Source organism: Chenopodium album, chromosome 20 (assembly GCF_948465745.1).
Source record: "Chenopodium album chromosome 20, dcCheAlbu1.1, whole genome shotgun sequence".
NCBI lineage: Eukaryota > Viridiplantae > Streptophyta > Magnoliopsida > Caryophyllales > Amaranthaceae > Chenopodium > Chenopodium album.
The window spans coordinates 5598151-5622868 of record NC_137853.1 but is presented as its reverse complement, the minus strand read 5'-3'; the positions used below and the strand labels follow the sequence as shown (position 1 = coordinate 5622868).

At 33.4% G+C, this 24718-nt stretch overlaps 3 protein-coding genes across 3 annotated transcripts; 1 reads left to right on the top strand and 2 right to left on the bottom strand.

Annotated features, from left to right (window-relative positions):
• Positions 1–373: 373 nt before the first annotated feature.
• LOC145597899 (putative polygalacturonase) lies at positions 374–6243 on the bottom strand. The gene is made up of 5 exons (XM_081654167.1): positions 5689–6243; positions 3195–3315; positions 2931–3105; positions 2425–2495; positions 374–1198 (listed from the first exon to the last, which is right to left on the bottom strand). The coding sequence occupies exons 1-5, from the start codon at positions 6010–6012 to the stop codon at positions 558–560; spliced, it is 1332 nt and encodes a 443-aa protein (XP_081510293.1). The 5' UTR covers positions 6013–6243; the 3' UTR covers positions 374–557.
• Positions 6244–12129: 5886 nt separating this feature from the next.
• Positions 12130–18595, top strand: LOC145598619 (uncharacterized). Its single transcript, XM_081654995.1, has 17 exons — positions 12130–12245; positions 12394–12526; positions 12608–12658; positions 12763–12938; positions 13500–13577; positions 13662–13773; positions 14124–14208; positions 14292–14343; positions 14443–14504; positions 14585–14700; positions 14820–14941; positions 15365–15433; positions 15549–15606; positions 15835–15908; positions 16112–16160; positions 16455–16534; positions 18337–18595. Exons 2-17 carry the CDS (start codon positions 12403–12405, stop codon positions 18397–18399), a joined length of 1371 nt encoding a protein of 456 aa, XP_081511121.1. The 5' UTR covers positions 12130–12245; positions 12394–12402; the 3' UTR covers positions 18400–18595.
• A 2294-nt stretch (positions 18596–20889) lies between these two features.
• On the bottom strand, positions 20890–22445 carry LOC145598537 (ethylene-responsive transcription factor ERF061-like). Its single transcript, XM_081654911.1, has one exon. The coding sequence runs from the start codon at positions 22146–22148 to the stop codon at positions 21141–21143; it is 1008 nt and encodes a 335-aa protein (XP_081511037.1). The 5' UTR covers positions 22149–22445; the 3' UTR covers positions 20890–21140.
• Positions 22446–24718: the final 2273 nt, after the last annotated feature.

The following is a 24718-nucleotide window of genomic DNA, read 5'->3' as shown; positions in this document are numbered from 1 at the left end:
TATAAAAGAAGGATGACACACAAAATATGATATCTACTTGTAAAAATAAAATGTGTGTGTGTTTTTTTTAATATATTTGTGGGTTTTTAACGTGATATGATATGATGTTCACTACAAGTATGAATGTAAGATGAAGGTGTATTCTTTCTGATGAGACAGTGGTTATATTGATGATATAAAACTTAAAATTTCCTAATGAAATATTTCTTCAATTTGTAAACTGTAAAATACACTAGCAGTGTTTGTAATGAAATCTCATACAGATACAGGGTGGTCAAAGACTGAGGGATGGAGTGCATGGAGAGTGTATGTGATAAGATCTGATAAACAAACATATGTCAGAGGTGACGAAGCTTTCATACAACTCAAGAGATGGATCTAAGAACGGAATAATTATATGGCAAATCTGAGAATATTACAGAATATACATAATATTGAAAGACTATGAGTAAAAAAAAAATTGGGAAGTAGTGTTCATTTCTATGATTGGAGACTCAGTTCGAAATCTTCCTTAAATTATCAGGGCGTAGTAATACAGCTAAAACATGCAGCTGAACTTAAGTGTGAGTGGTGAAACAGGTGCCATCAAGAGAGCCAATTAGTTCAGAGCAAGGCCATGGGCTTACCTTTAGAGAAGATCCCTTGACATCAGAACACTCCCATGGTCGCGTTCTAGCTTTAAAAGGGCCATTAAGATTGATATCAGAAAGACAGATGTTAGCAAACGGGGCGTTTTTTATCCCCTTCAACAGTCCAGGCTGTAAAATCTTCTCGCCCCATATGCTCTTCAGTTTGATATCCCGGATAACAGGGAGAGCTTTTGGATCAAACTTGTCATCTGGATGGTCACCAACATCACCAGCAATCTTGATGCCTTTTCGGGCATTTTCAATGTATACATTAGAGAGAGTTATGTTTCTTATGTACCCTCCTCTTCCAACATTGGTTTTTAAATGTATGCCAACTCCCATATTGAAAAGGTTTATATGTTCAGCCAACACATTCTCCACACCACCAGACATCTCGCTACCAATAGCAATGCCAGCAAATGGCGATGATCCGGTTATCCTTCGAATGGTGATGTCCGAGCTACGGCGACCAAAAGTAAGTCCATACTCATCCCACCCACTCTTTATGGCTATCATATCATCACCATTTGAAATGTACATGTCTTCAATGCAGACATTGGAGCTTGAATCTGATTGAAAAATCAAGCAAAACTTAGTATACTGGATTGTGCAGATGCCATCATCCTGTTATCATACCTAGATAAGTAGATATGTATAGAACAATTTTTAGGAAAACTAGCTTGATCAGAAGTCAGGAGGCTTAGAAAATAGAAAGAAAAAATAGAAGGGAGTATGTTTAAAGGAATTTACTGTTGTTGTTGGGGACTAAATTGCTTATGTCAAGTTTTTTACAGCAAAAAAACTACCTAAACTATCCAAGATGAAACACAGGTGCACAACAGTGGATACATGAAGAGCAATGGTCTGTTATAAACTTGGCCTATTCCCACACACATGCTGGAGTCTGGACCCATAAGAACATGAGCAACTGAGATAAAGTGAATTTGTCAAGAAGAGACATCAATAGCACACTTGGCTGAAAGAATGTGTTGGGAAAAGGAAGAAGGAGAGTTAAGAATCTATGTTTAAAAATAGAATGGAAAAGGCAACAGGGATTGGACTATTGGAGGGAAATTAGGATCTATTATCCCTTTTTTTTTTTTTTTTTACCAAAACCCCTTCCATTACTCCTTTTGAAGGTAAGTGCTAAACAGCTTCTCCTCTCCCTTCCTTTCCCTTTTTATTATTCAACCCACACTTTACGGAAGCATAAGCTAGCAGGACTGAGAGCTTTATTTTATTCAAGCCAATGGTTTAGGTGGACTCAGTAGCCCACTTGGGAAGGGGATGATAGGTTGCTGATCGGGATACTATGAAACAGAAGACACGCAAGCTGCAGAGATAGCTATATTTAAGTCAAAAACAGTTATAAGTAAATTTACTTAGAACAACCCAACACCAGTGATGATCAGGTGATAGCATGATATCGCAAGTGTATACATACTCTCAATGTTGCCAAATTATCTCATTTCATGTGTAATATGAAGTATATTGTCTAGGAGGAATATCTGATACCAAGCATATCACATCAAGAAATAACATAATACAGAGTAACGCATATCACGTTCTATGGATAGTTGGATAGAGAGTAACATAATACAGAGGAATATCTGATACCAGGCATGTTGCATGGAAGAGTATGTTGCATCACGGATATCACATTCTATGGATGTTAAATACTACAAAGTATCATACTAGTGCCCATTGTGTTTTCAGAATTCAGATTATATACTTTTTATGTGTAACACAGTATGTCGCATGGAATGAAGATTTTATTGCAAAATTTGACAAGTACCTGGATCAACACCATCAGTATTGGGAGAGTCAGGTGGAGCCAAAATAGTCACATATCGAACAACAACATTGCTGAGAAAACCAAATGAGAATCAAATTAGCTTGCAACAAGTGATAGTAGTCTATCATGGCAGAATTCAAAATACACGCTGCCACTATCATGAATAAAGTAGTGATTTATCTGCTCTACTACGATAAGATTTCAAATTGTCTTTCCAACTCCAACAAGTACTAGCAATTAATATACTCATGCCCATCCTATCGAAACTGATGACTCATGCAGACTGTAGACCAATTCCTAGCAATTCCTACAGTGTTATCCAAAGGCTTGAGCCAGAAAATTCTGACCATCACGGCCATGACAATGGCTATTTATTAAGGAGTCCATCAATTAGTTTTACTTTTAATAAAAAACTTAAAGCTATTTGGTGCTTATTCAAGTATGTCACAAATCAATGGCTGACTAAATGTTTAGCATGCTCTAGCATAGGAGACAGCAATATCTACCTGCAGTAGACAGGGTGAACATTCCAAAATGGAGAATTTTTTAATATCACATTAGAAATAATAATGTCTTTGGAATTCATGAATTCTATAAGATGTGGTCTGGTATATTGAAGAGTCCTTTTTCTCCACAAGTTCCACCAAATGTCTCCTTGACCATCAACTGTTCCATTCTCACCTGTAAATACCAAATTATCAGGGGGCATTAAGACAGGAAAGTTTTGCAAAACATATTCATCCATGACTGAGAGGATCTTTCGAACTCACCAGTAATTATGACATCTTGGACCCCGTCCCCTAGGATGAAGCTCATGTACCTCCCTCCTGCCCGCTCCCTCCCTCTTCCATAAGAAGGCAATGGATCAGCTAGTGGCCAAGTTGAAGTATCCTGATGCATAGGACTACAAATTAAAACAAGTTATGCAGCATCAAATTCGTGTGAGGGATGGATATAAAATGAATTGCTTCTGCCAGTGAAGTTTAAATCCTTCAAAGCTCATGCATAACTCTTAAAGTGCAACCCTGCCAGATATAGAGCAGCAGATTTTATCATGGTGTTACAAGGTCCTTGTCTTAACCGGTGTCATCTGAACTTTAAATAGACATTAAGCTCTAAAAGGCATATGAATTTCAATAATAGGCAGACTGTCCACATGAGTTATTTTTCATAATCACCCAGATTCACAAATTAGAATCAAAAGCTCAGCAGAGAGCAAATACGAAAGGCACGGATAAGGAAAGGACTACACCACAAAGGAGAAGCAGTTGTACAACATTACTATTTGGAGAACTGAACATCATCTTCTTTTCTAATAGAGACATGAGAAATAGGACAGCTAAGCTCATTTTAAATTCGAAAAAACACGCCATGGCCTGGGTTTCACTTACAACAGAGTCCAAAATCAGTATTCAATTTCAAGACTACTAAGTAATGAACCATCGTAATTTTAAAGCCTATTTCTATTTTAACTCCATTTGTCAGCCTCGCGTATTTAAATGGTTAGAATAATCAAACTCAAGGATACCAAATTGGAATCATGGTAGGTTAGGAGTTACACAAAACATCATAAACTTTTGAAAAGTCAATTAGTTTTGTAAGTTAAAATTTGCATTATATCTAATAATCAAGCCTTTTTGGACATAATGATTTACAGCATAAAAACTTTCAATATAGTTGTTGTATAACGCCACGTATATCACTATGCCAGCAGATGTATGATTTCTTCTTGGCAAGTTACGAATAATGGTGGGTCAGCAGAAAAAAATAAAATAGAAGCACTAAGAAGGGCAAAGGAAAAGGTCTTATTGCCAAAAATTCTATGAGAAAAGCTGAACCAAAAATTGAGCATTTTGTTACTTTATCACAAAGCAAAGTAGCAAATACAACTGAAAACTGCCTTTGATCACTGCAAAGGAATATCTTGGCAAGATAAGGGGCCACAAATACATTATCTACATACTCTATCTTTTTTTTCAAACAAAAGCGCTCTACATATTCTATTTAGCAAAAAATAAAATATGTCATCTACATAAATAAGTGTCAAAAGTTCAAAACTATAGTATTACAATAATTTGAATTATAGCACTCAGCTGCTTTATGATATCAAGGAAGATAACCAAGCACCAGGAAGAAGTTGAATCATCAAATGACATTATCAATCAAAATTTTATATAAGATTACTTAAGTAGCCTATAAAAGGATAATTATCGATCAAAGTCTGACCACATTATTCAATTGTGACATAGTATCATGAGACGGAGTGAGGAACATAACCATCATAGACATAACCCTGACCAACGCATACAGACCTAACGGCTAATGGCTAAAGAACAATTATCCATTTCTCCCCTGCTAAAAGCCGATAAGCAAGGCACATGGAAGCATTCCCTTCAATTGACCCGCCAACCCTCAATATCTCTAGCAGTATGTACCAAAAAAACATGAGGACCATACAAAAGTATTTTAACCTCAATGTCTTAATCATAATTAAAGACTGAACCTACAACAATTACCCCATATTCAGTAATCCCACCTCCCGAAAGTCGAGTTTCAGTCAATAAGGCTACATTGCCATCATAAGACTTAGTGACATCTACAAAATGCGGCTTTAAGACTTTCAATGAATTCCCATTACTAGTAAGTCTGGTTCCAATTATTTGATCATGACATCCAATGACATCCAATAACATAAACTTCTAGAACAAAAAGAAATTCATCATAACAAAACCGTAAGTCCTGTTACTTTTTGAAGGACCATAATCCAACAAAAATCAATTCATAAAGCAATGGATTAAATTATACTTTGTCTTCCTATATACCAAGTACGGATACTACTCTACAATGTCTTGATCTAACTTATTTTTGACATTTTCATTTTAAGTTCAAGTCAATATTTCTCTATCAATTACATACACCCCATTTATTCTCTCAATTCCAACTTTAAATTATTAAATCAAGCATTTTGTTCCCAATAAACATCTAAAAATTAGTAATGGAACTGAAGGATTGCTATTTATCAACCAAAATGCTACTCCATTACCCCACATTCAAATTTCAAATTAAACCCATGTACCCCACACATCGTACAATAACATAAAAAAGTTAAAAAGTTACCCATACCCCCTCTATCTCAAAATAATCGTTCCATTCGACTTTTCAAAGTTAATACTACGTATAGCGTGTTGGATATCGTTAAATTTGTTATAACATGTACGAAAACAAATGGAGTAACTAATTTGAGACGGACAATCGAGTAAGTACCTGGGTAGCTTTGATGACAGCACCACTAGCCAAGTAAAGAGTCATATGGCTAGTCAAGTTAAACCTTTCAGTTAAATACACACCCGGCGGTATATACAACAACGCACCCCCAATTCTTCCCAAATGCTCTATCCTATATATTGCCTCTCTAAACGCCTTGGTGTTCACCGTCTTACCGTCACCGACACCGCCGTAATCCGTTATCGATATCTTATCGTATCGGTTTCGCATCGGCACGATTTCTGAACATGTTACTAAATCGTCGGCGCCGGCGGAGATCGCCGTTAAGAGTAGAATTATTATAGACAGTGTGTTTTTGTACATTTCTGCCTGTTTATTTTGTGATCACTTTGGGGAATTCTTTTTAAGGTTTGGAATAATTGAGGAGAGAGAATACGAAATTGAATCGATAATGTAAAAATCGATAACACTGATTGACGTGTGATTTTGTTATTTTTGAATTGTCGGCCGTATAATTGTGGTTGAGTAAGGAGAGAGGGGTTGGGATGGAGAGTTTAGTAGGATGGGGTGTATAAGACTGTGAAATAGAGACGTTTGATTTTGTTTAGAACTTAAGGATCACGAGACATACATGGGGAAATGAGTTGCTGGAACATGATCTAGATTATTATTATTAATTAATATAAAGATTCTACTCGTACTATTTAGGGTTTGCTCACAGTTACTGAATTGAAATATGAGTTGAACTGAACTTAAGTAAACTGAATCGAATAATAGAGCTGAAATGAATATTTTATGAGATAAAGAAATAAGCTGAGCGAACTGAATTGAAATTAAGCTGAGATAAACAGGCCCTTAGATATGTAGACATGTAGACGATGTAGTTATGCATTGAATTATAAACATTAATTCGTTAATCGTTAATAAATTTAGTTCAAATCATATCAGATCAGGAAAAATAACTTATGATATACTATATCATTTTATGTGCAGATTTTCCCACTATGTATATCATTAATTTGTATACAAATTCTTAAATAGACCTGGTTCACACTAATTTATTGTGAACCACTAACATTGGAGACAATATGATCGTTTTGTTAATAAAAAAAAGGTCACTATATTAAAATAAAGGTTATTATGTTGAAATAAAAGTTAGTGTGACATTAAAAGATAAAAGAGGTTATTTTTTTAATGAAATTTTTAATATAACGGTCAATATGAATAATAAAGATCACTATGTTAAAATTAGGTCACTATTCAACATAATTTCGTACTTTAAGTTCATGATAATATTAGTGGTCACACAAGTTTCAAAAAAGGTTACTATGTTAAAAATAAGGTTACTATATTAAAATTAGGGGTCACTATGTTGAATATAATGTCAGTTACATGTGTATAAACCTTAGGTCCACAATAATATTATTGTGAACCAGGTCCACGCAAGATTTTCTGTAATTTGTATATATTATAAAAATTAGGATTTACTTTATTATGAATCAAACACAACTTCACTTGATATGAGTAAGTTTAGATTGAATCAAATTATTAAAATAAATGACTTTTTATTTACATTTTTTTTTAATAACACTTTTTTTTTAAACGGGTGTATTTTCAAGGTATAACACTTCAAAACTACTACGAGTCATATGTTATTATTATTTATTTATTTTGAAATAAGTCTCAAAGGACACTAAATTTTATTGATTAAAGTCATACGACATCTACAATTGATGATTAACGACAAAGAAAACATATTTAACAAAATCAAACAAGAATTAACTGGAGAAGAACTAAGAATCCAAATACATAGATATAACAATTCGGCACATTCTCAATTCGTCGTCTCATACCACTTTTTTAGTGGATCCGTTATCGCTCGCTTTGTAATTCTTGGAGGAACAAAAAATTCTTGTGACAACTTTGTATCCTGAATCAGAGTAACCCGTATCAATCGTAGGCCCGCACAACCTGATACTATTCCAAGCGCAGAGAACACCTTGTCTTTTGAAGGAGTTCAAAAAATCTTGTCTTTGAAGGAGATCGAAAAAACTTTATCTTTCCAATATGTTGTTATTATTATTATTATTACTATTATCATTATTACTATTATCATTATTGTTATTATTATTATTATTATTATTATTATTTTTATTATTATTATTATTGTATTTTTCCTATTTTTAACAATTATTCTTAAATCTTTATTTTTTCATCAATAAAATATCATCTCCAATATCTTTTCTTATAATTTTAAATATCTCATCTACCCCAATCAATTAAATTACCAAATAATTATGTTTTGTTCTCACCATGTAACTAGAAGTGACCAAAAATTCGGGTCGGATTGGCCCTTAACGTCAAATGTCATACACGTAAATAAGTAGCACATTTATTTTTTCATACCAGGTTTGGGTTTTTAACTTAAAAAGTGATTTTTGCTTGTTCAAACCTGATATTTTTATCGAGTCAGGCCGTAGTTGATCACCTCTACATATAACATTAAAAATGAACATATGAACTATAATTTTATGTGGATCTTTGGTAAAGTGTACATGTTGCACCCATATAGGCTATTAGAATTGCAAAAATAATGGATGTGTCACACACCAGATGAATATTTTGTTTGTTTTTTTATGTGCAAAACTTTATCGGTGTAGATTTTATGCAAATGAACTAAATTTGTTAAAATATTACTCACTCCGTATGTAAGAAGCGTTTTTTGGGAATAATACAAAAAAAATGAAAAGAAAAGGAAAAAAAAGGTTGTTGTATCAAGTATTTAACTTAGGCAAATTAATGTATCAAGTTCTTAAGCAATGTAAAATATTTTTAAGAAAAATGTTAAGCAATTGCAAATTCATATATCACATAGCGCTCTCTCTTTTGTCTCAATGGTGCAATTAATATGCAAATTACTTAAAGAAAACTGTTGTGATTTGAAAAATAAACGAAGGAAGATTAACTAATTCATTCAAGTGTACCATATACACTTTCTTGATCAAAAACCCACTCGGCCACTCATTGTGCACGTATCAATTAAGCTTATTTTATAATTTTTGAAAATGATGCATTGCATAATGTTTTGTTTTTACATTTTAAAACACTTCTTAATTTTTGTTGTTTGTAATTTTTGTGTAAATTATAACATGTATTATGACTTGATTCAATTATTAAGTCTCTAATATTAAACTCTGAGATCAATGGATTTTTTATAATAAAAAGTATACTTTATACTCGTTTTGTTTGTGTTCTCACCTCAAATACTCATTAAATTACCCTTTTGTTTGATATTTACCCTTGTTACCTCACTTTTGAATTTTAAATCTATTTCCATTGTTTCTAATCACATGGACATTTTTGTTACATTATTCATTTCTTAAACTTACGCTTTGTGAGGGAAAAAAAAAACTTACGCTTTGTGCTCAATTCAAATGGTATAATAGCAAAATAAAATATAAAACAAAGAAAGTATTAATTAGCGTAACTTACAGACACATCACATGCTAGACATGCACATACAACTCCAATAACGTAAAACATGTGATGTATGCGAAAACGTGTTTTGTGCGTGAATACACCCAAAATTGTTTGATGTCGTCAAGACGAATATTTTTAGAACTAAGATTTGACCCTATATATATTTGTTTGATTTATATAAAAGGTATTACGTATATGCTATATAATTAAATTGATTGTTGGTTGTTATATCATAAACCACATGTCTAACACAAGCATATATTTTATAAGTTTACACATCTAAAATTCATATATTGACCTTAAAGTTGAAATTTGACGAATTTGGATAAATAAAAAAAATAATAAATAATAATAAAAAAAAGAAGTCATGTGCTGCTATCACGCTAGTAACAAGATAATATAGCATGAGTGTTGAGTTGCGGATGCTGAGCTTTAATTGAATAGATAATAAAATAAAAAAAAATAGATAAAATTTAGAAACATAAAACTTTATTTCAAGTTTAATTCATACATTCCCCACAAGAAATGAGCATATTTTAAGATGCACAAGAAACAAAGCAACATCATTCTTAACATTTGTTTGGATTAGTTTTAGCCGTCCTTTTGGCAATCTCTGCATCAACTTCATCCAACTTCAGTTTACCAAAGGCAACAATATCCCGTGACTCTTCCAATGATAGATCTTTCATTTTTGTTGTCCCCTTTTCGAGTGAAGCGAACAAATTTTCCATCTCGAGTCGATGATTTTTCTCTTTCAACTTGATGAGCTTTTCCTGAAGCATTTCAATTTGTTTTTCCTTAAACAAAATCTCCAATTCCATAGCCTTCTCACCTTGTTCTTTGTCATTGTTGGGATTAAATATGACAAGAGTTTTTGCCTTGTATTCAGTTGACAAAATATCTATCTCTTTCACAAGATCACTCATAAGGTTTTCAATGTTAGTGTTTGCATCAGACATGATTGATCTGAATTAGAGTGCTTGTAAAAAGGATGGGATGTGAGATTTATAAAATCAAACACATTAGCCTATTTTATAGAGGTTCATTTAATGTTTTGCAGTTAATTGTTTTTTAATTACACACAATAATGTCATGACATTTTTAATGTAATAAATATAAAAAAATAACCGTTGAAATATTCCCATAAATTGCTTGAAAATGTTGTTGGGAAAAATCTTCTTACGGATTTCTTACCAAAGTTTAAATCATCCAATTAATGTCAGACACTAAGGGCCTAATCTGATTTACTGAGCTGATCTGAGCTGAACTGAATATTTTATGAGAGGATGATATTAGGAACTGAACTGAACCGAATCGAACCGAACTGAACTGAACTGAACCAAATTGAACCTAAGTTAAAGAGAACAGACCCTAAGACTACATACCTTTTTATATAAGTTGATGTAACGGAACTATATATTCATACTAAGTAGAATTTATTTAACTTGTAATATTTAACACTGACCAAGTAACCCTTGCAATATTGACGGAGTAACCCTATAACACTGACCGAGTAACTCTATGACACTGACGAAATAACCCCTTTAATACTAATCAAGTAACCCCTGTTATACTGATTAAGTAATCCCTATTACACTAATAAGTAACCCCCCATATATAAGACTTTGTGTATTGTGAAATATATTCTAACTAATTTTTATATATTAAGGTGGTAATGTTTCTATAAATGAAATTAAATAATTTAGGGCTTGTTTGACATCATTTTTTATTTTTAGTTTTCTATTTTTTTGAAAACCAAAAACCAAAAACAAGAAACAAGAAAAAGGTGTTTCCACTTTTCTGTTGTCAGTTTTCAATATTATCATGATTTTAATAAGTCTATATGATTTTTAATTCATTATGTGACATATATAAAACACTTTTAAAAAATAAAAAACCAAAAAACAGAAAACCACAGCGATGCCAAACGAACCCTTAATTACTCATTTTCACTTAGAGAAGGGAAAGAACGGGGTTATTACTATTCAAGGGATAGTAGAAGTATATGCACCACTCTAATATTGTGAATCCTAATCAATAAATAAACAACTTTGAGAAAAAAAAATATAAATACTCTCGGGTAGTAAATCATAATATGCCGCAGATCATATTACTCCGTAATATTTTCTATCAAAGTCATAAATGTTTGTATTTGGATAAAAAAAATAAATGTTTATGTGAAAAAGGTAAATAAAATCTTTTATAATTAAAGTATCTTTGTATTAACATACTTCGTACTTCCTTCGTTCTATTAATATTGCAACAATGGACTTTTTGCACTATTTAGCACTTTTGTTTGACCATATAATATAGATTTATACGTTAAGCAAAATATAGTCATGTTGGATCTTATTGGATCCGTCTCATAAAATACTCTCACAATATCAACTTTTCATAATTTTTACTCTTACACAATTATAGATATTTAGCATATAAAATGTGCTTTGAGATGCGTAATTTCCTCCTTGTTGCAATATTAATAGAACGGAGGAAATATATAATAAGAAATTATTTTTGCATAAGATTTTATTCTATTATTTTTTTTATAAAAATAAAAAACTAAGCACACACCAGGAGAGGACACATGTTATTACTGTTTTTTTTTTTTTTTTTTTTTTTTTTGTTTTGTTATTGATGATTGATTACAAACAAAGACCTATTTTTTCTTTTACACCATTGTGGTCTTGTGGACACTCTAAAGTATTTATACATGATTAAACTAAGGGCCTGTTTATATTTACTGAACTGATTGGAGCTAAATTGAACTGAAATGAATATTTTATGAGAGAGGAAAATTAGGAGCTGAACTAAACTAAACTAATTAGAGCTGAACTGAACTGAAATCAAGTAAATATGAACAGACCCTCACTCTGTTTGTAAAAATTAAAAATACAATGTAAAAAAAAAAAAAAAAAAAAGCGAAATAACTCTTCCCGCCAAAATTCTAACATCATATTTGTAGCGCTATTTTCATCCCGCCATTTCGAAACCCTCAAACTCTCTCTCTCCTCAACTCAGAAGAAAGTCGATTCAGTCTTTGTTCCACTTTGTTTATTTTCCGTCACCGTCGTTGTTGTCGTCGTCGTCGTCGTCGAATCTACAAATTCGATAATCAGGTATTACTCAATTTTTTTTCTCTTTTTATTGAAATTGCGCTGAACTTTTGCAATTATATCTCTAGATTCCACCAAATTAATGATAGTGTATATTGAAATTTCTTAATTCTGGAACAAATTAACTGATGATTTGATGAATTCGAGGTAGAAATCGAAGATGACGCGAGAAGAGGTTGAAAATGGAAGAGATAACATGTTAATTGACGGTCCAGAATATCAAAACCCTAACCCTAATTCGATATCCGAATGCTTTAATGCTAATTACCTCAAAGTTTATTACTGTAAGTCTTTAATTTTTTTACTATTCTAGTTAATTTCAATTAATTTTGGTTGTATAATTGTTATACTTGTTGTGATTTCAGCAAAGCTGTTTCCTTATTCTGATATGTTCAAATGGATGGCATATGGAAATGGTAATAATTTATCTTGAATTTTGATTTTGTAAAGTATGATATTGAATTGCTGAGTGTTGTTAGTAGTATTTATTGATTTTTTCGGGCGATGATTTATGCGGCAGATGGAAAGCACCCAGGATGTGATATGTCTTATTTCAGCAGAAGGGAATTTTCATTTACGTTGGATAATGACATATATTTGCGGTTTCAATCTTTCAAAAGTGTTTCGGAACTTGAAAGTGCTGTCAAGGATAAATGTCCCTTTAAAATTGACATCGGTCCTGTTTATAGCGTTGATGTAAGTGCCCCTTCAATTTCTATATATACAGATTGCTTATATGTCCACCTTCACCTTCAAGGTTTATTGATATGTTGGTAGTAGTTTTTGGTTGATCCCATCTTAGGATGAAATGGTTTGTTGATGTAAACATCCCCTTAAATTACTGTTCTATTATATCAACTCCTCCTTTTTTGTCACAAGATTGAGTTGTTTAATACATCATAGGTATGAACACATCTTTCCATGCATAAAAGATAAGCCATGTTGCTCTAAATCCGTGTTGGAATGAAGTTCACCATGTCTTTGACTGTGACTATTATAAATGACATGAATCTTAGGAATGAAATTGGCTGGATCCAATGCTTTGATGCTCATCGGTAGTGAATGTTACTGTGATGCTTTTTCTTATGTCTCCCTTCATCATGTTCCTGGTTAATGCATGAAATCTGTTACATACTTACACGCCAAGTCTGAAGTTTGAGTAGCTTTCCGTGGACTAGAAATCTTAATCAACTAGTATTTCTGAATAAAGAACTAATTTTTAGAGCTTCGCTGTCTAATAATTTGATTGTGTTCCAGCCATCAAAGAGACATGCCTATGCACAAACTGGGGACAATGTCTTCAAACCTGTGGAAAGAGAGCTTATATTTGATATTGTAAGCTCCTGAATACTAATATATTGCTGTCTAATTGAGTTGATTAGCTGATGTGTGGGATTAACATTGGTTTACTTTCTGCAGGATATGACAGATTATGATGATATTAGATACTGTTGCTCTGGAGCTGATGTCTGTCGAGACTGTTGGCCTCTGATGACAGCTGCTATTAAAATTATCGACACTGCTCTCAGAGGTATATCAAACAGATTACTGTAAATCTTGTATTCTTTGTGTTTGACAATCTTGAAAAATTAACACAAGGCTTCTCAGAATACGTTATCCCACACTATATGCTGAAATGTATGTGCTGCATCTGACAGTTTCCCATGCTATCATGCTTAATATTCATAAAAACTCTTGTTTTGTGGTCTGCTATAATTATGAGGTTTGGGTAAAATTAAAATGCCAACTATGCTTGAAAATCCGCCTGTCTAAATGCTAGCAACGCTGCTTAATCAAGGGGAACACTGTTCTTTGAGGAAATCTATACATACATAAGAACAAAGTTTGATTGTGAAATTCTGTCACTGTTTTTATATACAGATGATTTTGGTTTCATACATATCCTATGGGTATTTAGTGGTCGGCGTGGTGTACACTGTTGGGTTTGTGATGCAAAAGCAAGAAGGTAAAGATACGTGAAAAAACTCTTAGCACTTAAGCAATATGTTATATGCATAAATTTCCTTGAAATATTTTCTCTTTCTGCAGGTTAACCAACGAACAGCGAGCTGCTATTGCTGAGTATTTTCATGTGTACAAGGTTATTCACTGCTGGATAGATCATGAGACCTTATAGTTCTGTTGACTGGTGTCAAAAAGTGTCTTAAAAAATGTTTCTTTCCCTTCATCGTCTTTGCAGGGCAATGAGAATAGTCAGAAAAAGGTCTACTTAGGGGGTTCTTCTCTCCATCCATTTCTCGTGTAAGTGTGGATCTACATGCTTATACTGATCCCTCTAGCTTGATGCTTTGATCTATTACTGAATCATATCTATCTTGCAGGAGATCATACACCGAAGTTTTGAAGAAATTCTTTGAGGAGACCTATCTTTGTAGTCAGAATCTACTTTCTGCTGAAGAGAGATACGAGAAGATTTTAGAGATGATTCCTGATGAATGTATGTTTTCAAAATTATGGTCATACATTGTTATCATTGACAGAAGGGATGCTGTTTTGCTGCAGCCTTTTGGTTTTCTGACATTAAATTGTGTTTGATGGAAATTGGTATATTTGCAGCTATTACTTCTGATTTCCGGGGGAAATGGCAGGATAATAGACGATCATCCAATAATAGAGAAGACATCAACATTGCTCGTTGGGGGCAACTTAAGCACATCCTTCAAGCTGGGAAGCAGAAGGTATTGCAACCTTAAGCTATGCACACACTTGCTTTCTATGAATTTGTACTCAATTTGAGGAATGAGGACCAGAGATATATGTTATAGGTGAAGGAAGTTGGGGTAAATCTTTTTTATACTTTCATATATGGGGTTGCATGGCACATGAGCTGGCTGATTCGAGATTACGAGTCTGGAGAGGAGCCAGGATATCTATATTCAATATTATTAAGTCTTTTGCTCTATAATTTCTGTAAATGATCTCTAAGTAAAATTGTTACGTGCTGTTTTCACTTCTTTATGCTGAAGTGACTCCTTTTTATCTGATTCTTCTCCTCCGCTCTCTGTTTAGTCAATATTGTTCACAAAAACAGATAATTAGAACTAGTTCAACTCTTGATTGAATAACCAGTCAAAGTTAATTAATGGCTCCTAATGTTACAGGGGCAGGGACTTCGCAGATGTGTTGAGGAGATTGTATTTTCTTATACATACCCCAGGCTAGATAGTGAGGTATGCTGACTCCTGTTCTCTCATAACATGTCATTACCTCAACTTAGAGCAAGTGCTATATTCTCCCAACAACTGTGACAAGCTAAGAAAAATATGTTTTGTTTCAATAACTCAGGTCTCAAAACACATGAATCATTTATTGAAGGCGCCATTTTGTGTACATCCAAAAACAGGTTAGCAGCTGTTCTTGCTTGTCAAAGGATATGTTGGCAAGTTCTGGATATTTTTGAGTTCTGTTCCAATAGTGTGAACCCTCCGCTTGAATTTGTCTGGCTCTTAGAATCTGTTTCTTTGATTTATCAAATTGTTAGATTTCTTTTCTAGAATCTGTTTCCAGAATATTTATGCATTATGAGTGTTATTAAATCTCATTCCTTAAACTATTACGCAATGATGTTTAGGTCGTGTATGTGTTCCTATTGATCCCAACCAGTGTGAGGACTTTGATCCTACCAGTGTACCAACCCTTTCCCAGGTAAGCTTGTTATCCCTACCACCAGATTTACCTTTGTATATGGCTATATTATTTACTGCTAGTATCTTACATTTTTTGTATTAATCTAGAATGTCATGGTTAACCTATAAATCATGTTGCAAATGTTCACTAACTGTTGTTTGCGATCTTCTTCGGAGTATACACCTCACGTATATATTTTTTATTTAATCTGAAACCTGCAGCTTTTGGAAGAACTTAACAGAGGAGGTCTTGGTGGGGATGGTGAAACTGGTATGTATTCGTCTCTATCTGTAGTTTAATAAACAAGGGAATAAAGAGGCATACCTAAATGCAGTTTATGCAAATCTATTTATCTACCATTATAGTATATATCTATAGATATGTAAACTTTGTTTTGCTGCATGTGAAAGTAGTGTGAATTTTCTTTGTATATTTTTATTTTCAAATCTTCTTCAGGATGAAAGAGTCATTGAATCTTCTGTCCTGTTAAATAAAGTAATTTCATTTCAAAAGGCTATCTAGTTGTTTCTGAAGGAGACAGTGCTTGTTTTAATTGTGTGGCAGACTTGGAGAGAACTTCGCTTGGCAAGTCAATTGCATTTTTCAGGTCATCATTCTTACAGCCTCTGTTGAAATCATGCAAAGTAAGTTCACATCTCAAAAAGCTATCCCAATTTTGTTGAAGCAAATTATCATAGTTATGTTGAAGCCAATTATCATAGTTATGTTGAAGCTATTCATATGATTTGGAACTTTCTTATTACTCTTTATGAAGTATACGAGGTTGATAGGTTAGGATTGAAAGTATTGTTTAGATGCAGTGGTTGACAAATATGCTGATTTTTTTCCCCCTGTTAATCTTCATTTTATATGGTATCTCTTTTGAGAAGAAATTTGCATGATGCATATTCTGTTTTTGCCTATATGTAACTAATCAAAGAGTCATGGTTTAGTGAAAACAATTTGTGTAACTTTTGACCTTGACTTGCTAGGGTAAGGATCTCTAAAGTGGGGATTAGAGCTAGTTGGTGATTTTCATATGAATAGATCACTATGAAACTGCACTGACTTTAGTTGGTGTCCACAACTAATATTATGGGAAGAACATTAAGCTCTTATATATTTTTTGGTTCTAAATTTTGGGGTGTATTGCCGTATTATTTTCCAGGTAAATATTAGGAAGTCCGATAAAATTAGGCTAGTACTTGTTTTTTGTTATTGAAATTTTGTTTTGCAGCTATGTGGGGGTATGAAGATCTCATAATACCAAGGTAGTAAGGGTAATGTAAAAACTTCCTTTAGAATTGCCAAGAGTGGTGAATTACATTTCTTGAAACGGGTGCAGAATGCAGATAGTTTGCTACTTAACTTGTTTGACTAGACTTTGGAGAATTTGAATGGAGATCATCACTCGCACGTTCTTGAACTGGTCCCATTGGGTGGGGAGGCTGAGAGATTTGTTAAATGATGTATCTTGTCTGAAATTGAGAAAGTTATATGAAATAGGTGTTCATTAAGCACCACCAAGTTTTGGCAGTAGACATATTTATAATTCTTGAAACAGACACAAACATATTTTGCTATTGAATCTGTTTGGACCAATAATTAAAATGTGAGAGTATCACTTGCACTTTCCTGAACATGGCTCCACAGGGGGTGAGAGGCTAAGATAATGGTTCAACATTGTATTTTGTTATAATAGAGATGAATCATATGAAAAAGGCGTTTATCATGCACCACTCCTGGCAATGAAAAGATTTAGAGGTCTTATAAGTTACAGGATTGACAGTTTTACAGCTTTCTCGTTCATAAACCCAGATTATAATGGGCTGTCATCTTTTGAAAAATAAAGTGTATTTGTGGAGAGAAATACAATAAAGCATTTTCTGGGAGAGACTAAATGTTAACGAGCAGATACATATACTAGCAACTATTCTTTGTCAATGATAGTGGATTATCAATGGAAGTGAGTCTTATCTAAAGTGAATCAAAATGGTATATTTCTTTTTCGTGGATGCACTTGTGCTTCTATTTGGGCGATTGCCTGATTGGACTATTCACTTCTAGAGTTCCCGTGCCTATCAAATGTAAAGCTGGTTGTTTGCTGTAAAACATTATAGGGTCTGAAGGTCTAAGCTTTTATTTACATGTTGTAAACTCATGGCTTTGAATATGGAAATTTGCCCCTTTTTTTTTTTTAATGTTTTTTGTATCAATGTCGTATTGACCAACAAATATATTATGTGAATGTGATGGCAACCAAGTCTGCAAAGTAAGGAATTAGGTATTAATTTTAAATGAAGTTATACATGTCAATATCAAATTTTTTGTGAGAAAGCCACTGTGCTCTTAAGTATGCTGATGACCGAATAGACCGATGAAAGACATGAAAATTATATCTACAGCACTTACTGTCTGTAACTGACTTTTGCCCTCAATATTGCAGGAAGAATTGGAAGATACTTATAACAAAAAACTTAAGCAGAGCAAGGACTCACTGACTTGGTAGATGTTTCTATTGGGTTATCTGGATTCTAGAATATGTATCTGTTCTCTTCTGTGTCTATGTAAGTGTCTTAGTATATGTATAATTTGTTATTTAGTCAGTAGGAGATAATTTATATTGTACTGTAGAAATGCCCTGCATTCCAGGTTACAACATTTGATGGATGCTTTCAGTACTACTTATAAATTTTATTGCAATATAATTTTTAAAGATTTACGACCTCATAGTACAATCGTATTTGGTTCTTGACTTGTATGAAATTGTGTGCATCTAAGTTGCTTGCCTGCAAGATAAACCTCACCTTAAACCAAACTATCAATGGTGTTTTTGGCCTTTTTGATATTTTTTTTTTTCCATCTATGTCGAGGCATTTGAAATTTTAATGGTCAGGTTCGATTGAAAAACATGCTTCTTGAGTCAACTCTCTGTTATGAGCTTTAAAAGAGTTGTATTTCTAAACCAGTATTGGTTACAAACTTTACAATAGGGAGTTAGGGACATTAATGGTTATTTCTGACATACATCAGGGTATTTTGGGTTTTTCTTTATTATCTAGGAAATTATTTTTGGAATGGAAATCTCATTAGATTGGATGATTTTGCTCATCTCTAAAACGGATAGTGAAATTTAAACCAACCTAACAATAGCAACATTGCTATCTTGTTGTAAACAAATTTTCTAGTCTTACCTCAGATGTATGAAAGTTAATTAGCCCTAGCCATTAGATTAATTGTTTTTCAACAGATATATCTTAACGATGATTAAATCCAATTATATTAAGAGGTAGTAATGCTCTTTTCGATAATGTTGGGTTGTCCTTTGATTAAACTTGTTCCATTTCTTTGTTTTCCATCTTTCTCAAGTTAGATCTGCACAAAGTCTTGTGGTACCAACTAGAGATATGATACTGCTCGAAACTGTTTTTTCGATATGTGCTGTCATTTTATGTAGGATGGTCATGCCAAATTATAAGCTGTTATTCACAACCTACAGTGAATGTAAAGGTCAGGACCACCACGTGAAATTGTGGCACTCTATGCCTCCTTAATGACGCCAGAGTGGCGTGCCATTGTGCCCTTCTCTTCTCACTTGGCTAATAAGAGGATCAGATTATCGGCCTTGTTAACAAGACTTACTTCCAGGTACATTTTTTAGCTTTACCCGTGATTTAATGCCCCAATGTTGTCACTATATATGCTTGCTGCTTGGATTTGTTACCAGTCAGTTTTGAGAGTACGCGAATATTGTTTACAGGACAGGCTATCTGCAATCTTTCCTGATATCTTTTCCTGGTTTATAGATGTATCCAAGTGTTTCCTATGTGGATTTTCAGGTGATTATTGGTTTCTTCGTTCTCTGCTTTGTAGATAATCATGATTAGGGTTCCGTTGCCTTACTTTTAGAGTCTGAGCTGATCGCCATTAGCTGTGGGTTGTGCTTATGGGTGATAATGATGCAAGTTGAGCTCAGCTTGACTTGAAAATCACGTGTGAAACTCGTCTTGAACTCAAAACCTCTCCTTTAAGGCTGGACCTGAGCTTTCCCTCATACTTGGTTTAAGCTCAACTAGATCAGTTCAATGACAAATAACCTTTATTTGTGAACATTATAAATAAGCCAGAAATAAAGCTAAGCTAGCAAACTCTGTAAGCTGTTAGTTGCATAACTCAAAACTTGTGGTCCATTGCGAACATTTTTTAACCGATTAGTGCTGGATCTAAAGCTCAAATATCTGGTCTGGCTTAGGGTAAATTGTAGATCAAGCCTGTTTGAACTCAAGCTCGAGCTCGATTGTTTTCAACCTCAATTTATTACTAGCATATACTGTAATGAAGAACGTAGATTTGGTGATCACGCTAGATTTATTATGATTGACTATCATACTTGCAGTTGCGTCATGGGTTTGGTTACTCTTTAAAGTGCATCATTTACCATATCCTTGTCTGAGATCCTGGACCTATCCACATCCTAGCCGTATCAAGTGGAGGTGATGAAGAAAATTACTCCGTAACGTTTTTATGGGACCATTAGGACAGCAATTAATACCGTAATTAGCACATGAAAATAAATACTCCTTAAATCTATTTTGGGTGGGATCGTCTCACACCGATTTGATACGAACTATGAGTTTTTAATTTTAACCTCTGAAACAAGAAAAAATTCACTCCTCAATTAGAGTCATGTTCACTTGAATCTAAATTACTGTAACATGACTCAGGAGACTGCCATACTCAACATGTCCAAGTATCAGATTAGTTATGAATTTATGATAGATCTGATATCTTGTCAATCTAGCCTGCTGTATATCACTGTCTCAAAAATTTCCTAAATCGTTTGACCATACGAATCTGGTAAGGCTATCTAGCTAACTGTTAGTTATCTAATAATAAAATGATGGGAGTAAAAAAATTACTTTTTCTCGTCTACTCTTACTCTTCTGCTTTGTATTTAATTTGATAGAGATGTTCATTTGCTAGATTTTAGGACACAATATTTAGTCATATACTGTAGATTTTTTTTTAAAACAAGAATATATGACAAGTACTTCCTTTGCCATCCATACATCCATAACTTGTCAAACATATATAGGGACACCAAACATGTAACATGCTCTTGGGGCCTTACCTAAAAGACTAACATGCTCACTTCTAAACACACTAGCCAATATTTCATCTATGAAACAAAACTACTTAATCTTTATATTACATAGCAATTAAACTACTGTATATAAGACAAGCTCTGTTTTAAATAGCAAGAACTTCCCAGATCAACTCTGGATCAAAAGATGGCATTTTTTCTAAGGAACAGTCATTAAAACCAAAATCATCTGTCATCATTGGATAACTAGTCATTGAATCGGAAGACGGCGATGCTCCGTTTCCATTGCTGCTCCACCACCCCTCTTCAGAAATGGCTGGTGATACCATCCCACTGTCATTAGCCACAGTTGAACAGAATGATGACGACGATGAAGAATAAGTATCCTTCATCATCAAACTATCATTCTCATTCAAGGTGTTACTATCACCACTATTACTAGTCCCATCTCTGCCACCACTGTCACTAATGCTGGCTTCTTTCTGCTTCTTTTTTGCAATCCTGTTAGCCCTTTCCTTCTTCAGTTTCTGACAAATGGTTTGGATTTTGGTATCCACTGCAGTCTTAACTGCATTCATCCTAGCAGCATCACCAAACCCGAGCTTCGTCCCATCCTTTAGATTAGGAAAATTAAGCCGAGCATACTCGCCTCGGAGTTTATAGGCTGCACGATCATAAGCATATGCAGCAGTTTCTGCTGTTTCATATGTACCCAACCAAACCCTCATTCTGTTCTGAGGTAGTCTGATTTCAGCAACCCATTTACCCCAATGCCTCTGCCTTACTCCCCTGTAAAGCTTCTTCTTCCCAGGATTGTTCATATGAGAACTGAAACTAGAACTATTACTCTGAAACAACTGATTGTTTAGGGAAGATGAAGCATGAATCCCGGTCTTATTCGACCGGTTATCGAGCCAGAATTGCTGCAGTAGATCCCTTTGTTTGAGGTAAACAGAGGAACCTAATGGCTCAATCATGGAATTGTTGTTGTTATTTGTAGGATTTGGGTTTGAATTTGGGCAGTATGAAAAGATTGAATCCAAAGTGTTGGTGTTGTTAGCACCTGCTGTTAGAATAAGTGCTGATACTGAATCTCTAATGTCAGTTGGTGTTGTAAATGATGTTGATGATGATTGGTACTTGGTTTCTTCCATTTCTTGATGATTTTTTGTACCAAGAAAATTAAATCAGAGGATTTTTCTGTAAGATATTTGGGTTAAAAACTTCTGGAAATCAGGGGACTTTAAAAAATTAGTCCCTTTTTTTCCCAGAAAATCTGAAAAACAGAGGAAAATTGAAAAACCAGTGATCCCACCAAAAAATGAGGAACACTAGAGTAATAAGATGAAGATTTTTATACTTTTTTGAGAGATCACAGAAGATTTTTTTTTTTTTTTTTTTTTGGGTTATGAACTGAGAGAAAATCTAAAAACTTCTGTGAAAAAAAGGTAAGTTTGGTTTGGTTTTGATAAGTGTCAGGAAGTTTTTAAGTGTATTTATAGACAAGGGTAATTGAGTAGACTTTCAAAAGCTCTGTTCACAACTTGTTTACGACTTTTGCATAGTTTCTACACAACAAGACAATTTTGCCCTTTTACAAGTGATAAAAAGTTTTCACCTTTTTTTCATCAAATCAATTTTATCTATTCACATTTTATAAGTGGAAATTGCTGAATTTTCTCCATTAGTTTTCAAATTTGTTTGATGTGGATAAAGTTTATGCTATCTTTTTTGGTTCTTAGTTATCTCATTATCAAACTTTATGCTAGGTATGATACATGGTAGAAAATTTGTTCTACATGGAGCTTCTTCATTGCTTTGGAGGCTGATGTAAGTGTCATGGTAGAGTTTTTAACGACTTTTTATGCAAGTTTCTTTGTACTTTGGTTGGGGAGTAGAGTTGGCCAAGTAATTGTATTGACACTTATCTAGAAGCTTAGAAATTCTTTTTAGGTCATAAATTTTATTTGAATTTGACACATTTACCATTTACATATACATATTACGGGCCTGTTCTCAGTGACTGAACTCAGCTGAATTGAATTGAAATCAACTGAACTGAACTGAACTTAGCTAACTGAACTGAATTGAACTGAAATGAATATTTTATAAGAGAAGGAAATTAGCAGCTGAACTGAATTGAGCTGAACTGAACTGAATTTCAACGTAAGAGAACATGCCCTACCTTTGTTACACATTATGAGTACAAAGTTATTTAAGAGGTTATGTTTTTGCGAAAAATGGCTAAGTGATTAGTGTGCACATAGAGCATATGCATATTTATTTACTCCATGATACTCATTTTCAACACATTGATTAAGTGTAAATTTTCATGTGTAAACTGTAATACTGGAAGTGATTTTATGCTTTAAGATCGATTTTGGTATTGTAAAAAAAGGGATTGATTTTGGCACTTTATATGAGGGGAACAATTATAATTTGAATTAACATTAATGTTTGGAAATCACCCTTTGGAGTTCCATAATAATACATGAGCTATGTATCTTGTAGAAATAGATTAGTCGGAACATAGATTTTAATTACCCGGTTGTAAGAACAAGATTGGTGGATTGGGGGGGTTTGGCCTATAATCCATTCATTAGATGGATCACTCTAGGTCGAGTTGTGCTTAGATAAAATTAGTTTAGACCTAGTGAACCCCATTAGTGGGTGAATTAGCTTAGGGTTTAGTTGGGTAAACTAGTGAGTAGTGACCACCTATACTTAAAATAAAGGGAGTGTCTTTTTTCTCCATGTGAATAATTTAATTTGTATCTTAGCAAAACTCCATAATTTTCAGACTATTATTGCCATTAATGCTTTCCTCTCTAACTCTCCTAGCAATTTTCATGTAATTAAGTGGGAACTCAATTGTTGTTCATGCAGCTCAACATAATGTCAATATCTCCTACGGCATGGAATGTGTATACGTGGACAATTCCCTCAAACATTATTATGGGCTTGTTAGAGCTTAATAATTGAGTATAAGACAACTTTTCATGAAAATATTTTTCTTTAATCTTATAGAAATAATATTTAATATAACGTATGTCAGCAAGTAAATTAACATAAGATTGGTAACCTTACACAAATTTATTATGAGATGTGAAGACTTCAATTGAGTAAAAATATAATACTCCTTTTGTACCCTAATAGAAGTCACATTAGACTCGATTCTAGTAAAATGAAATTAAAGGTGTATATGATATGACATACTCCTTTCATTTTAGAATATTTGCAACACTTTGGGCCTGTTCTCATTGACTGAGCTGAACTGAACTTAACTCAGCTGAACTCAACTGAAATTTTATAAGAGAAGGAAATTAGGACCTGAACTGAATTGAGCTGAACTTAACTGAACTGAACTGAATTGAGCTGAACTTAACTTAACTGAACTGAACTGAATTTCAACGTAAGAAAACAACCCCTTTGCCTAATGTACTTCCTAATTTACAAATCTGACCATATATTTATATAGTTGTGTATATAGCATACATTAATATCATATCAGTGAATATATATACATTGTGATTAATCAAACACATATTATATATAGTTTGATGTAATTTCTCGATTCTTTTTCAATCATAATGTTAATAGTTTACACTCTTCATGCAACTTTGTTCAATCGTCTTTTAATGATTTATATTTTATGAAACATTGTTAATGGAGTTTTATTGGATTTGTTCTTTATATATACTGTAAATTTTAATTTTCCACAACT

Coding starts and splice junctions, on each gene's coding strand:
- LOC145598619 (XM_081654995.1), top strand. CDS start 12,403: ATGACGCGAGAAGAGGTTGAAAATGGAAGAGATAACATGTTAATTGAC. Junction 12,527..12,607: donor TTACCTCAAAGTTTATTACT/GTAAGTCTTTAA, acceptor TTGTGATTTCAG/CAAAGCTGTTTCCTTATTCT. Junction 12,939..13,499: donor GTCCTGTTTATAGCGTTGAT/GTAAGTGCCCCT, acceptor ATTGTGTTCCAG/CCATCAAAGAGACATGCCTA.
- LOC145598537 (XM_081654911.1), bottom strand. CDS start 22,148: ATGGAAGAAACCAAGTACCAATCATCATCAACATCATTTACAACACCA.
- LOC145597899 (XM_081654167.1), bottom strand. CDS start 6,012: ATGTACAAAAACACACTGTCTATAATAATTCTACTCTTAACGGCGATC. Junction 3,106..3,194: donor CCAAGATGTCATAATTACTG/GTGAGTTCGAAA, acceptor TGGTATTTACAG/GTGAGAATGGAACAGTTGAT. Junction 2,496..2,930: donor GTTCACCCTGTCTACTGCAG/GTAGATATTGCT, acceptor TGGTTTTCTCAG/CAATGTTGTTGTTCGATATG.